The sequence below is a fragment of the Centruroides vittatus genome, unplaced genomic scaffold (genome assembly GCF_030686945.1).
Source record: "Centruroides vittatus isolate TY-2023 unplaced genomic scaffold, ASM3068694v2 scaffold_3038, whole genome shotgun sequence".
NCBI lineage: Eukaryota > Metazoa > Arthropoda > Arachnida > Scorpiones > Buthidae > Centruroides > Centruroides vittatus.
The window spans coordinates 54721-68211 of NW_027122698.1; the positions used below are offsets into that span (position 1 = coordinate 54721).

The 13491-nt window shown below is 29.2% G+C and overlaps 1 protein-coding gene across 2 annotated transcripts in view; it reads left to right on the forward strand.

The window, feature by feature from the left end:
- Positions 1-12544, forward strand: part of Set2 (SET domain containing 2) — a gene marked incomplete at its 5' end in the record, with an annotated part of 65206 nt that extends 52662 nt beyond the window's left edge. The window contains 8 exon segments of one of the 2 annotated variants that reach the window (XM_067285803.1): positions 1802-1925; positions 3885-4108; positions 5287-5549; positions 5683-5928; positions 6011-6201; positions 7577-7658; positions 10234-10422; positions 11997-12544. In XM_067285803.1, coding sequence (XP_067141904.1) covers positions 1802-1925; positions 3885-4108; positions 5287-5549; positions 5683-5928; positions 6011-6201; positions 7577-7658; positions 10234-10422; positions 11997-12143 — 1466 coding nt within the window. 2 annotated transcript variants of the gene reach the window in all.
- Between the last annotated feature and the right edge of the window lie 947 nt (positions 12545-13491).

Sequence of the window (13491 nt, forward strand, 5' to 3'; positions counted from 1 at the left end):
ATTTTTTAAATAAATATTATCATTAAAAAAAAATACTTATTTAACATTTTTAAGTAGATCATTTAAAAATATTAGATACTGTTTTTTGAAAGCTTTGAACATAATTAATTAGATATTATAAAATTTTTTAGTCAGATAGAAAAGTTATAAATTTGTTTGATTTAATTATATATATTAATATGCGGAAGAGATTGAAGTTAGAATCAAGAAATTGCATTTATCTATACATAAAATAATTACTGTTGTATTTGTCTTTAGCATTTTATTTGAAGATTTGGATTTTGTTTTGTGATTTTGGCAGGCTTGAAGTATACATTTACACAGGCATATTCAGCATTTGTTGACACTTTCATAGGGAAACATTGTATACAAAGTTATTTTATTTGCTTATACAAGTAAGAGATACAAGGAAGTCAAGAGACTTGTGAAAGAATGTTCTTGGTGTCTTTCTTCTATTGGAGAAACTTGTGTGCTATTCAAATTCCTTTCTTTATTTTTGTTGAACTTTTCTAAACTTAAACCAGGTTACAGAAAATATTTTCTAAAGGTTGACTCTTGTCTTCGAAATGAGTTTACGTAAGCTTTTTTAAAAGTTCTGAAATATTTTTCTACGTGCATTTTTAACAATTTTCACTTTAATTAAATATACGACAGCTAACATTTAGTGTGTGTGTGTGTGTGTGGTATGTATACCAGTTTTATTTATTGTCACAGCAGCTACTATTTTAAACTGAATCTTTTCTCTGCAGTTACTGTTTGAGGACAGTTATTATTTGAATTAAACCTGTATGTATAAATGTGTGGTATAGTCAAAAATAAACTAAACTTTTATTATTCTAATAGTACAAATATTTACAGAGATAATTTTTTACAGCCATGCAACTTTTGCCAATGTTCATATCCTTATTAAAACTGTCTTAAGCATGTTTATTAAATTAAATTGCACAACATTATCTACAACATATACATAAATTTTACGCAAATCCTGAAATACGAATTTTCAACAAAGTTGTGTCTGATAACTGAATAATGGACAAATGCACAGTCACCTGCCACTCGAGGGACCCGGGATCAAATCTAGGTGTGGAATCCTATGAATTTTTATGGGCGGTCTGTCTCAGATTCGTTGGTTCCCATCCTTCACCGCTAAGCTGCCCAAGTCTGTAATGGGTCTGGAAAAAAGGCTCTCTTAGTGCCCATAGGGGAAAAGGGTTAAAAATAAATAAATAACTGAATAATTGATTTTGATAGTAATAATGAAATTATATTTATGCTCTGGAATGGTTTGTTTTTCATTTGGCAAACTGGTAGTCCCAAGTTCCCTACTTGAGTATCGTACTGACAATGGGATTAGTGCAGACACCAATAGACACACATAATACAGCAGTTAAAGGTACTTTCTACTCAAGCCATCCGTTATTATAGTCTTCGAATTTGTCTCTTATTGTTAATACAAATTATGTTTTTTAAATCATACTAATGCCAGGGGGACATTTTAGCATCATTATATGTTTAGATGAAGATGATTCCCACTGAATATTATTTATTTGAAAAATTAAATGAAATCTGGATGAAAATTAACGTAAAATTAGAAGAATAAGTCCCTCCAAAAAAATTTTAGTGTTTTAGTGGTGTAAAAAGAACAAATATGGCCCTAAGACATATTTGGTTGTATAGTCTTCTAATTGTAGATATTTTAAATTATTAACTTTATTTTAACATTTCTATTGAAATGATTGTGTTTATGCTGTTTTTAATTAATATGCTTTATAAATTTAAACAGAAATAATTTTTATCTTAGTAGATATTGAATCAGAGCGTAAACACATACTAGATTCTCCAGAATGGAGAGAAGACAGATGGCATTCGAAACCAAACAGGAAGAACAATAATGAAATGGATGAAGTAATAATTAAACCAAGAAAGTAAGTTCATTTTTACAATTTAAAATCATTAATAAAACTTTAATAAATTGCATTTAAATATTTATTTCTATTCACTTATGCCACAAATTAAATTAAACATTTATTATGTTAATGTTGTTAATGTAATCATGTTTCTTGATACTTACATATTCATTACATTTTTTTATTTTATCTTTCTAAATTAGTAAATAATTACTCGCTTCTTAGCCAAAAACATCAACAGTCAGCCAGTTATACACGGTAAGTTAAGTGTCCATATATATATATATGCAAAAGGCTCACTTTATTAAGCAGTTGTATATGAACACTATTTAAGTAAATGCACATGTAGATGTATTTCCCACTTGTGGCAAATGGATATTAACATATCTGGAGATATACCAGTGAGTACATCAGACATCTGCTCCTGGGTGGTCCAAGTCTTTGTTTCTACAAATAAAAAGTTTTTAGTAATTTTATGACAATTTATTATTGCCTCATATTTATAACATGAAATGCATGAATATTGTAATATTTTGAAAAATATATTTGCAAAATTTTAAAATTAGCAACAATTCAACAATCAGTTTTATGTACATTTTCATAATAAAAAGATGTAAAATTCAAAAATAAAAAAATTGTGAAAAATCTAAAGAGAAATAGACAGAAATTACAAAAAGCAAAAATTTTTTTTTGTCAAAAGTATACAATTTTAGTAAGGTAATTTTTCATTCATAACAATGTGCAGGAGAGTTTGATAGGAAACTGGCTTGCAGATACTTCTAAACATTTGTCATAGTTGATTGATCCAATATACAGATATATTTCAACATACGACTTTTTGAAGTTATGACAGTCATCTCACAAAGCATTCATAGTAGCTGTATTAGGGAACATAAGACATTTAGGATTGAAACAAAACAAAGCAGCTACACTGTCAGTTCTATTTACAACTTCATATTCCATACTTTACACTTTATTGTATCTATAATAAATGGCTTTATTAAATGTAATGTATATTCTGTTTTTGTCATTATCAACATCAGTTACTATTTATATTTTTCTTAGCATTAAAATATCTCATATGATATACTTCTGTAGCAATCATGTGACCTTTTGTACTCTGGCATAGTGTTTTTATTTACATACACTATGCCAGATGTACAACCAAATGGACTAGAGACCTTGCAGTTGGAACAGAGGTTTGTAACAAAAGTCGATAGATCTGTGTATGACTCAAATGTTATTTTTGTTGTTGGCTCGTCTATTCCATGTACATTTGTCACACATTATCAAACATAATATGGCATATCCTGACAGGATTCTTGATCAAAGAAATACTGTAAATGAGATTTATTTGTGCTGAACTATGTCTGGATGGGTCTATTTATTTTTTAAAATTACATCCAAATTTTCTTACATGGAATTACATGCTTACATTATAATATATTTATTCTATTTAATCTTTAGTAATCTTAAATTGGCACGGTGGGAAAAAATTAAATTTTCCTCAGAACATGGATTTAGTTTTCGAGAATATTGATAAGCCAATAAATCAGAATATTGATTGATTAATTAACATGAGGTACCAGCACTGTGTCTGGCAACCAGTTTTTCTCTTTTCTGGCAATTTTCTCCAACTTTCCTGGCAATTTACAGTGGTGTTGACCAGCATAGGTGAAAGATGGGAAAGATATTTCAATGTATATTATCTTTGATAGATTATGGCTTAAACTAAGTTCAAGCCTGGATCCGTGCTATGGTAGACAAATAGGTTACCATATGGCTGTCTGGCTGGCTTTAAATCTGAATATCATGCTAAATACATAAAAGATAAGTTAAATGCTTTTCTCTGAAGTATCTGCTCGTTGACCTTTTTTCTTATGTTACAGTTTGTTTAACTTGAACTTTGTTTATTTTTATATAATACCACCTTTCCCATCAAAGAGACTAATTATTATGAAACTTTTCTTTTTTAAGGGGTCCATTATTGCCAACACCTCCACGATTAAGTAAAGAAGAAAGGAGACATTTATTTGCTTTAGAAGTTCAGCAGAGAGATGAAGAGGCATTAAGGCGTCAACAAGAACAGTCGTCTGTTGTCGAATACCAGCAAGATACTCAGTATATTTATGATACATCGTCATATCCTCAGTATTTTCAGATAAATCCTCCTTACGTTCAACAGATTCCTAATGTCCCAGGTATATTTTTTCATAAAATTTTTAAATAAATTATAATTAAAGTAATAAAAAAAAACTAAAGAAAAAATATTGTTCATAAACGTAACAAAAATGATAATCAGTAATTATTAATTAAACTACTAATTTTCTAATTATGTTTTTTATAGAATTGGTTTCTTGTATTTACTATTTTGTTTGATTAGATATACAAGCAAAAGCCTTACCATTCTGTCTTCTGTAGAAAGATCTTGCAGTTCTTCATAGGTTATTCCAGTAGTTTTATTCCATTTGTCTGTTTATCATGTTGTCAACTTATGTTTTCTTAAACCTAGTTGAACATTATCAGTTCAATTATTTACATACATTACATGATCATGCAAATAGTCAATGAGATTTATAGATTATTGCTTCAAATCAGTAATTTACATATATATTAAATGATTTACTACTACTTTCTTACTACTAAGTAATTTCTTCTGTTTTGAATTGTTGTTAGATTCAGTTTAGTCCATTTCTTGGAGAAGGTATGAATGTTACAGCTAGAAAGATGTCTTTATCATTGTCTTTGATAATCCTAATTTTTTCTGTCAGTGAAATATCTTTTTATCTTTTGTAGTAGTTTCTGTCTGTGAATACATTTATTTCTTTATTATTTCTTCTCTGTACTATCTAGTGTGGTTTGTTTAGGAACTATGAGAAATGAGAATAAAATTGTCTAAGATTCAATTATTTCTCCAGCAACATTACCAGAACGGAATTTTACTTAGCAACATTGATTGGTGTAGCCAAAGTGTTTACTATTGATGCATAATACATTATGTAGTTTATTTGTGATGGCAGCTGATTATTATTTTGGGATGAAAGTTTGATTCCATCAAATCTTAAGATGTATCTGCATTTCATACAACTGAAAATGGATTAAAAAGCTGCATCTTAGAGACAAGAAAATGCAGTATAATATGCATTTAAAATTAAGATATTTCATTTAAAATATGCAACTGTTTTTTGCAATTTTAATTTTTAGGTAAATTCTGTAGCATTTCATAAAACTCGAAATAATAGCTTGAAATTCAAATAGAATAAATAAGATATGAATATAAATTTATATATATTTGTGGGGGGCTATTAATGAATTATATAAAATTTTGGTTATTTATTAATAACTGTTGTTCCTATACAAACTATCTTTTATTTTAAAGATCCTCAGCTTCAGGTTTCGACAACAACTACATCTCCTCCACAAGCTTTAATCATACCAGAGACTACAACAGAACCTCCAATTGCTCCAATGCCTAGAACTCCTCTTCTTCCGACTCCTACTTTCATTGATTCACAGCGTCATTGTCCTCAACCACTTCTTCCAGCTACACCAGTATCTGTTCCCACGTCCTTTCCTGAACAGCCAGGCCCAGTTGTGTATCCACCCAGTGGAATGGTATATCCTCCTCCTCCGGCAGCACAGGTAATAATAAAATTAATCATATTAAAACAGAAATACATTATAAGAATACATAAATTTTTTATCGTAATGTGTTGTTTGTTGTTATTTTTTTCTATGTCAAAATAAAATTTAATGTAAATTGATTATTTTTCAGTTACCTTATGTCACTACTCCACCTGCTCCTTTACCTGCACCAGCACCTGCTCCTACACCTGCTCCAACTCCCATACCAGCCCCAGCTCCCACTCCCGCTCCAGCCCCAGCACCCATTACTATTCAGCCTGCTCCAACAATACCGCCGCCATCTTACTTAACAAATCAGTCTCGCTTTATTGCGCAAGGACAGCAGCTGTATTACGTTCAGCCTCCCCCTACAGTTCCAATTCCTGAACCACAACCGGTGTGTGAAAATATTTTAATTTTAAAATATTTATTATAACTTTCAGTTCAACTAAGTTGATATCAAATTGAATGTATTGCAGATTGCAGTGCCACAGCCAACAAATCATCCTTCAGTGCCTATTATACATATAGCACCTGGTTCATCAATAATTGAAGAAAATCCTTATGTTCCTCCATCTCCACCAAAACCAAAGCCCGTAAAACTTCCACCTAATTGGAAAACTGCAAAAGATGCGGAAGGGAATATATATTATTATCATGCAATAACTAGGTATGTGTGAATATTTTAGTGTAATTAGGAAATAACAAAACTATATATTATATATATAATGTTGCTTCCATTTAAATAAACCATTGCTGAAAAAATGATAAAATTTATGAATTAGGTTGATGAAATGTAGAGTATTTCTACATTCTGTATATTGCAAGGTCTCCTAAAACAAATTCTACAATTTTAAATTGCTGTAAGTATGTTAATTATTGTCTTAAGAAGTATGCAACAAACACCAATCAATAGAGTAATTGCCTGAGTTTTGTTTTCCATCTGCATTCATATATGTTTTTGTCTACTGCCTCTAGGAAGCATCATAAATAAAAATAGCAACTCTGCAACAGAGAAGGCATTTATGTTCTGCAGTTTACAAAGTCAGAATTGCTAGTCATTATGCAATGAGTAATCTGCAGCAGATATAGAATTGTGGCTGTTATGGGAGGAGTAACAACAAATATGCCATAGTGAGCATAGGAAAAGTTTGAGTATCAGTTGAATCTGTGCTGCACAACATGAGATGCACACATTGAGAAAATGTAATGGGCAAATGTGGAATTTGGGTGGTTTTCTTTTAATGTACATTTGACATTCTCAGATAATAATTAACTTAATTACAATAATTTAAAATAGTACCATTCATTCTATCTGTATAGTTAATAAGTTATAAGATTAGAAGGACATTGGGCTAAATTTACAAATATTAAATAGTTTAATTAATTATCCCTGTGATTTTTACTGAATTTATCATCATCTTAGAGTTGAACATATAAATGTTCAACTCTAAGATGAGGATAAATTCTGTAACAGTCGACAAATATTTAAGTGTGATAGTTGATGTTATTCATAAACACTTCATGTTGTTAGTAATTTTATAGATCATTTAATCTGACTAGTTTTAAACTATAGAAGAAACATGGCATCATTATAATGATTTTATTCTGTTTTTCTAACGTTTGTTCTACAGAGACACTAACTAAGCCACAAATAAATAGAGCTAGATCATTATATTACTAAACAAAAAATCAAGCCAGGTTTATTATTGAACTATATTTTAACTAATTAAATATACAAATGTCGTTCGATTTGGCTTAAAAATAGGCAATTAAGTAGCCATCTTGTATTTAAGTTGTTATCCAATTATTAAATTTATCACCTATTCCTAGGCTAAATTACATAACATTTGTATATGTAGTTTGATAATAAATCCCAGCTCAATTCATTAGTTAATTATGTGATTTGGGCTTTTTTTCTGATATGACTATATCATTATCCTATGAAATGGGGAAAAGTAATTTATTGAGTTAATATTATTTTAAAAATTTACATTTTGAATTTTTTTTATATATTTAAATTGAACAAAATATTTTTTTTGTAGACAAACTCAATGGGATCCTCCGACAACCGATCAAGCAGATGAGGACATGGACTTGGGCACGCCAACATACGACGAGCCTAAAGTAAGTGTCGATTTTTAGAACTGAATTAAAACTTCAGAATTAATTCCTTGGGTATAAACTGAAAAATATAGAGTTTGTAATGTATTTAAATAAAATGTGTATAAATACTATTGACCTTTGATATAAAAAGCTAATTGGAAAAAGTGATGGCCTGACAAAGTTCATTGTATTTAAAAATTTTATGGTTGACTTCAAAATAAGCTTTAACTCTTTTATCAAATCTTGTATGATTAAACTCTATTATTGTAAATATGAATGAAACAAACATCATACATCCAGATGAGACATAATAGTTGCTGACATACTGGATACTCCACATTTTAACAGTTGCAGTCTAATATACTTGGATTTCTACTCCAACAAATGCTTTGAATAAGTGGATTTTATCTGTTTCTATCATCTGTTTTAACAGGGTCCACGAAATCAAGAGTGAACAATTATATGTATGTAGTAAATATTTTAAATGCAATTTATTTAAGTATATCTTGACAAATATTCTGGATAAGAATAATGAATTACTTTGAAAATTAATAATGAATATAGATAGTTTTTAAATCTTTATCACATGAAATTATCTAATCTAATAAAATTTTGGAAGGACATATAATGCTGCAGAAAAATTGCAAGTCAATGTTTGTGAATTATTGATTTGTAAGACGTTAAACAATTATTATACGAACATTTTAAAAAATGTTCGTATAATAATTGTTTGTAAATATAATTACAAATGAAGTATTAAACCCCTTCATCAAATTATCTAATTTTTATGAAGCAGTTTGAAGAATAAATAAATGTACTGTATTTACTCAAATATAAGATGCACTTTTTTCAGGTTTTAGTCTCTCTGAAAATAGGTTGTCTTAGATTCGGTGGTATCTTAGATTATAATACATCATAACAATGGCAATCTCTGGTGTCATATTTCTGTTCTAGAAGTCATTAATTGTGTCATTTTAATGATTTTATTAGACCAATATTTATATTAGCAAATACAGTAGAGCATTGTTTATCCGAATCAATTGGGGACCGGGGTTGTTCGGATAACCGATTATGTACGAAAAAATATATTAATCTATCCAATTTTGAAATTTTTCTCCATAGCATATCGCTTCGTGTTGAATTTTCATCAATTTTAAGCCTAATGAAAATTTTTATAATAGTAATCGAGGCTATTGTATCGTTAAAAATTATTTCTTTATTTTGTACAAACAAAATAAATATATTGAAAAATATAAAAACAAAAAAATTATACTTTAGAAGTTAATCTAGTATCAAAAACATTCGATTCAGCATGACACAGTCCGACTGGAAAGCGTTCGGTTAACCGGTTTTCGGATAAACGATGCTCCACTGTACTTGCTAATATAAGTTAGATTGACCTCTTAAATACTTAAGAGGTCAACCTAACTCAATCTCATTATACTATTACAACAACTTCATAAGTATTTGGATGAAAATCCCAGAAAAAGTAGTGCACTGCTCTTTCGAGAAATGTTGCATTTCCAGTGCTTTAGACAGTAGATAGGATGATTGCGTGTGGAATGAAGTTTGAAGGTCGATTCAGAAGAACCTAACCTGCAAAATGAAAAGGTTTCCAACTTTGACACCATGTAAGATAGCAATGTATAACTTACTTCATTGTGCAATAAATACTGAACAAATTTGTCTACAAAATCAGTTTTGTTGTCATAAATTTATCTTATGTTATCCAGTTTTCAAAAAAAAAAAAAAAATCAATGAATGAGCATGTAGAAGTTAAGGTGCATCTTAAATTTCAGTAAATACAGCAAATAAGTTTTCAAAATTTCAAATAATTAAACTGACACCTTTATTTTTCTTAATTTTTGTATGGCAATGTAATCAGCAAATGCCAATGTCATCATCTACTAGACCGAGTGCACTTGATTTCAAAAAGGTTTGCCACCCCTGCTTTAAAGCTGATGTATTGTAAGTGTTCCATGGAAAAAAATGTCAAAGTTTAGTGTTCCCCGACTTCAAAACGATTGAGAACCACTAATCTAGAGGATGTATGATATTGCTGTAAAAAAAGCACATGATATATAATATACGCCATTGTATACCTTCCATTACAGCCCCAAGTATACGTATTGATAATAACTAGTTTAAAATGATATTGTGTGACATCTAAGATGAAGCCCAATAAACTTTTATTGGTAAACTTGATTTATTTTTTATTTTTAAAATGTTATATTGAACAGAATTTTCATTCTTTCATTTTATTTGGCATATCTTTTGATCTTTATAACTTCATATTAAATTATCTTTATAAAAAGCTTTTGCCTGAAAAATATTCTATGAATAAAAAAGGTAAAATATACCGTATTTTACAGACTATAAGACACACCTTAATTTTTAAACAATTTTTTAAAAAAATACCTATAAGATGCTACGGACTACAAGACGCACCTGAATTTTGGAGGCAATTTTTCGAATAAAAAAGTGCATCTTATAGTCCGTAAAATATGGTAATAAGCAAAATGTAAATTAATGATGGAAATTTCTCGTTTTTAAAATTTTGTGTTGCTCGAAAAATCTGACGATTTCTTTTTATCAGCAGTCTAAGAAGAAAGGAACCACAACAGCTGCGGCCGACACGTCAAGTGAAGTAGCGAAGAAGATCAGAGAGCTTTTTAGAACTAAAATGTCAACTTTCATCGTTCAATGTTTGAATCCTTATAGGAAACCAGACTGTAAAGTTGGAAGAATTGCTAGTACAGAAGATTTTAAGCATTTGGCCAGAAAGGTACAGAAAGTTTTGACTTTTCTCATTATAAATCAAAATATGTTGAAGTCTGAATTAGTTGCCACACAAGCTTGAACTACCAAATTTCATTGAAGCTAATTTATTTAATCAATTATTTATCAAAATTTAGTCCAAAAATAATCTGTTATGCTGCCATTTGTTCACAAGATTGCAACACAATAATTACCTTTATACCAAATTTTGTTAATTAATTAAATTACCCTTAATGTAGCTCAAAAAATAATATGGAAACATATTAAATTTGCTTATTCAGCTATTTTAATTAAATTCAAATATTCAGGTAGATAAATACTTATCAAAGTGTGACAAATAAGAATAATCAAATATTCTGATTTAGTAAACTGTAACAATTAATATTTACTGTTTGCTGTTGACCTATCTCTTCTTATTTGCAATATATTAAATATTACATGTTTAGTTAATATGAAACAATAAATCTTGTGTAAATTTTAATCCACTTTAGTTCATTTTAAAGAATGTCTAAATATGTTATAGTTTGTATAATCATTTATTTGTACATAAATTTTTAAAATTGATTTATTAGTTACCTTTAATGAAAAGAACATTTATAGGCAAAACTGGCCCTATGCAAGGTTTAAAACATTGCATGAGACCAGTTGCACATGTTTTAATCTCAAGGTTAAATTCACTTTAATCTTTGGAATTGCCCATGCAGTTGTTAACCAGCTGATTTTGGGTGGTTAAAATTTATTCTGTAGATTAGCGATGAAATGGCGTAGCTAACCTGCTGTGATTCCAACACGTGTAACCTTTAAGTTATTTGAATGAAGTTTATCACAATATCGGAAGAATGTTTTTAAAAAAGATGGAATCCTGTAATGTTGTACGATGATTGTAAATTTTGAGACTTGATTTTGAATTAATAAGTTATACTTCTACATTGTCAGTTGAATGACATTACTTTACATAACACAATTAATCATTTCTTGTTATAAAGTACACATATATGTGTTAAAAATACTATCTACAATACTATCTACCAAATCTATTAATATATATTTTTATCTACACTCCAATCTATTCATACTTTGCTCCTCCATTTATCATTACTCTTGGTATAATGACTGAATAGTAAAAATTTTTCAAGTAACTGGCTGCTAGATACCTATTGAGTCAAAGTAACTCTTGCAACAAGCATAGCTCATTCTTTAGATTAGTGACAGGTTAGATAATTATTCTGTAGTTTAAACAGTAACTTGTGTACTGGCCCTTAGGTCCTTACTTTATATTGTATAATTTTTATGATGATTTGTCCTGATGGTGTGACATGTTTGAATGTGATGTATGTAGTTTTTAGAATTGTTCTGTACACTATCACTTTGATTAGTGGAGGATACTACTTATCTAGATTGTGAGAGACATTCTCATTTTAACTGATAGATACTTAGGCAAATAAAATCCTGCAGTATCAATCATAAGTTAGTAATAAGATTTTCAATATTTGTGATGCGTCTTTAGTTTTTGATGCAAACAGAATTTATAAATAAACCATTTGAGTATGAATTATATTAATTCTTCTTTCTCTGTTTCAGTTGACTCATTTTGTGATGGCCAAAGAGTTGAAGCACTGCAAGAACGTTGAAGACCTAGAATGTAATGAAAACGTCAAACACAAAGCAAAAGATTTTATTCACAAGTACATGGCTAAGTTTGGTTCTGTTTATAGAAAAGATGATTAAGGGAACGTACAGGTTGTAAATTATTATTTTTCCCCGTGCAAAACAACAATTATTGCCAGCGGAGCTAACCGAATCCCTGCCAAGCATAGTTTCGATCGAAAACAAATTCGACGGTGGTAAATGATTCTGCTCATAAGATGAACTGAAAAATAAAGCAATTAAAAGGAAAATGGAAGCATCTCTTGACTTGGCTGCTTCTAAATAACTGTAGCCCATACTCTATCATTTCATTATTTAGTATGTCGTGTTCTACAGTGAGAAGAATTTACAGACGGAAGTGTTTCATTGGTAGAGAGCGATGACGAAGTTAAAAGCATGATCATTCATTTCAAGTGCTATTGTTAATATGCTTCATTTGTGTGAACATGGTTGTAAATAAACATGAATTTCACACTTTTTAATCCGTACGTTAATTTGTTTTCTTTCCCTCTGGATATTCTACATGCGCTAAGTAAGAATTACCAATAAGATTTTTCTATGGAACGGCAACGAAATCGTCTTCGTAAATTTTCTTATTCGAAACAGATCAGATGACTTATTTTCTAGTAAATTTTTTATGTGATTCAATTTTAAATACTGTGTACATTTCTGTGAAGAAAGAAAATAGACAAAACTGTTCAGAAAATCTGAACGAATAAATTTAGAAGTTTTTTCTAAATTGAAGATATTTTGTTTATATTTTTCTCTCTCCCACCCTATACAAAAGTATACCAGACTATATATTTTTCATTAGCACTGGATTAAAATAATACACTTGACACGACTTGTACATCCATATTTACAAGCACACTTTACATGAAAACACTCATTAATCCTGTCAAATTAATTGGAATAATTTTAAATTGTTTGTTCATTTAACACACGTGAAAAAGAGGAAATCATTATCCTTGCCAAATCTTTTGCTAATTTTATGACCTTACATAAACATGGCCCAACTTCTTGCATCTAAAATCTGTCCAGATCATGTCAAGTAATATATTTCTTTCAAATGAACTTGCATACGTTTGTGAACCTATACACTCACAAAAATGTATTTAATAGTTAGGTATCTTTGATTTTAGACTTGCATTCAAATGAAAATTGAATAAAATTTTTTACAATTTACCTATGAAACTTTACAGTATCAAAATAATATTAGATCTGACATGAAAATTGTAGTTTGAATTTGCCATTTTTAGTGCTTTTATCTTAGTAATTAATAAACTTATAAGAGTAAATGTGTAATCACCAAATTTTATACATAATTCATTTAAACTTAGCTTGTCATTTATTTGTTTAATGACTAATTTTTGTGATATAAACACATTTTGGATATTTAGGGAGAGGATGATGATTTAAGGTTTCAGCA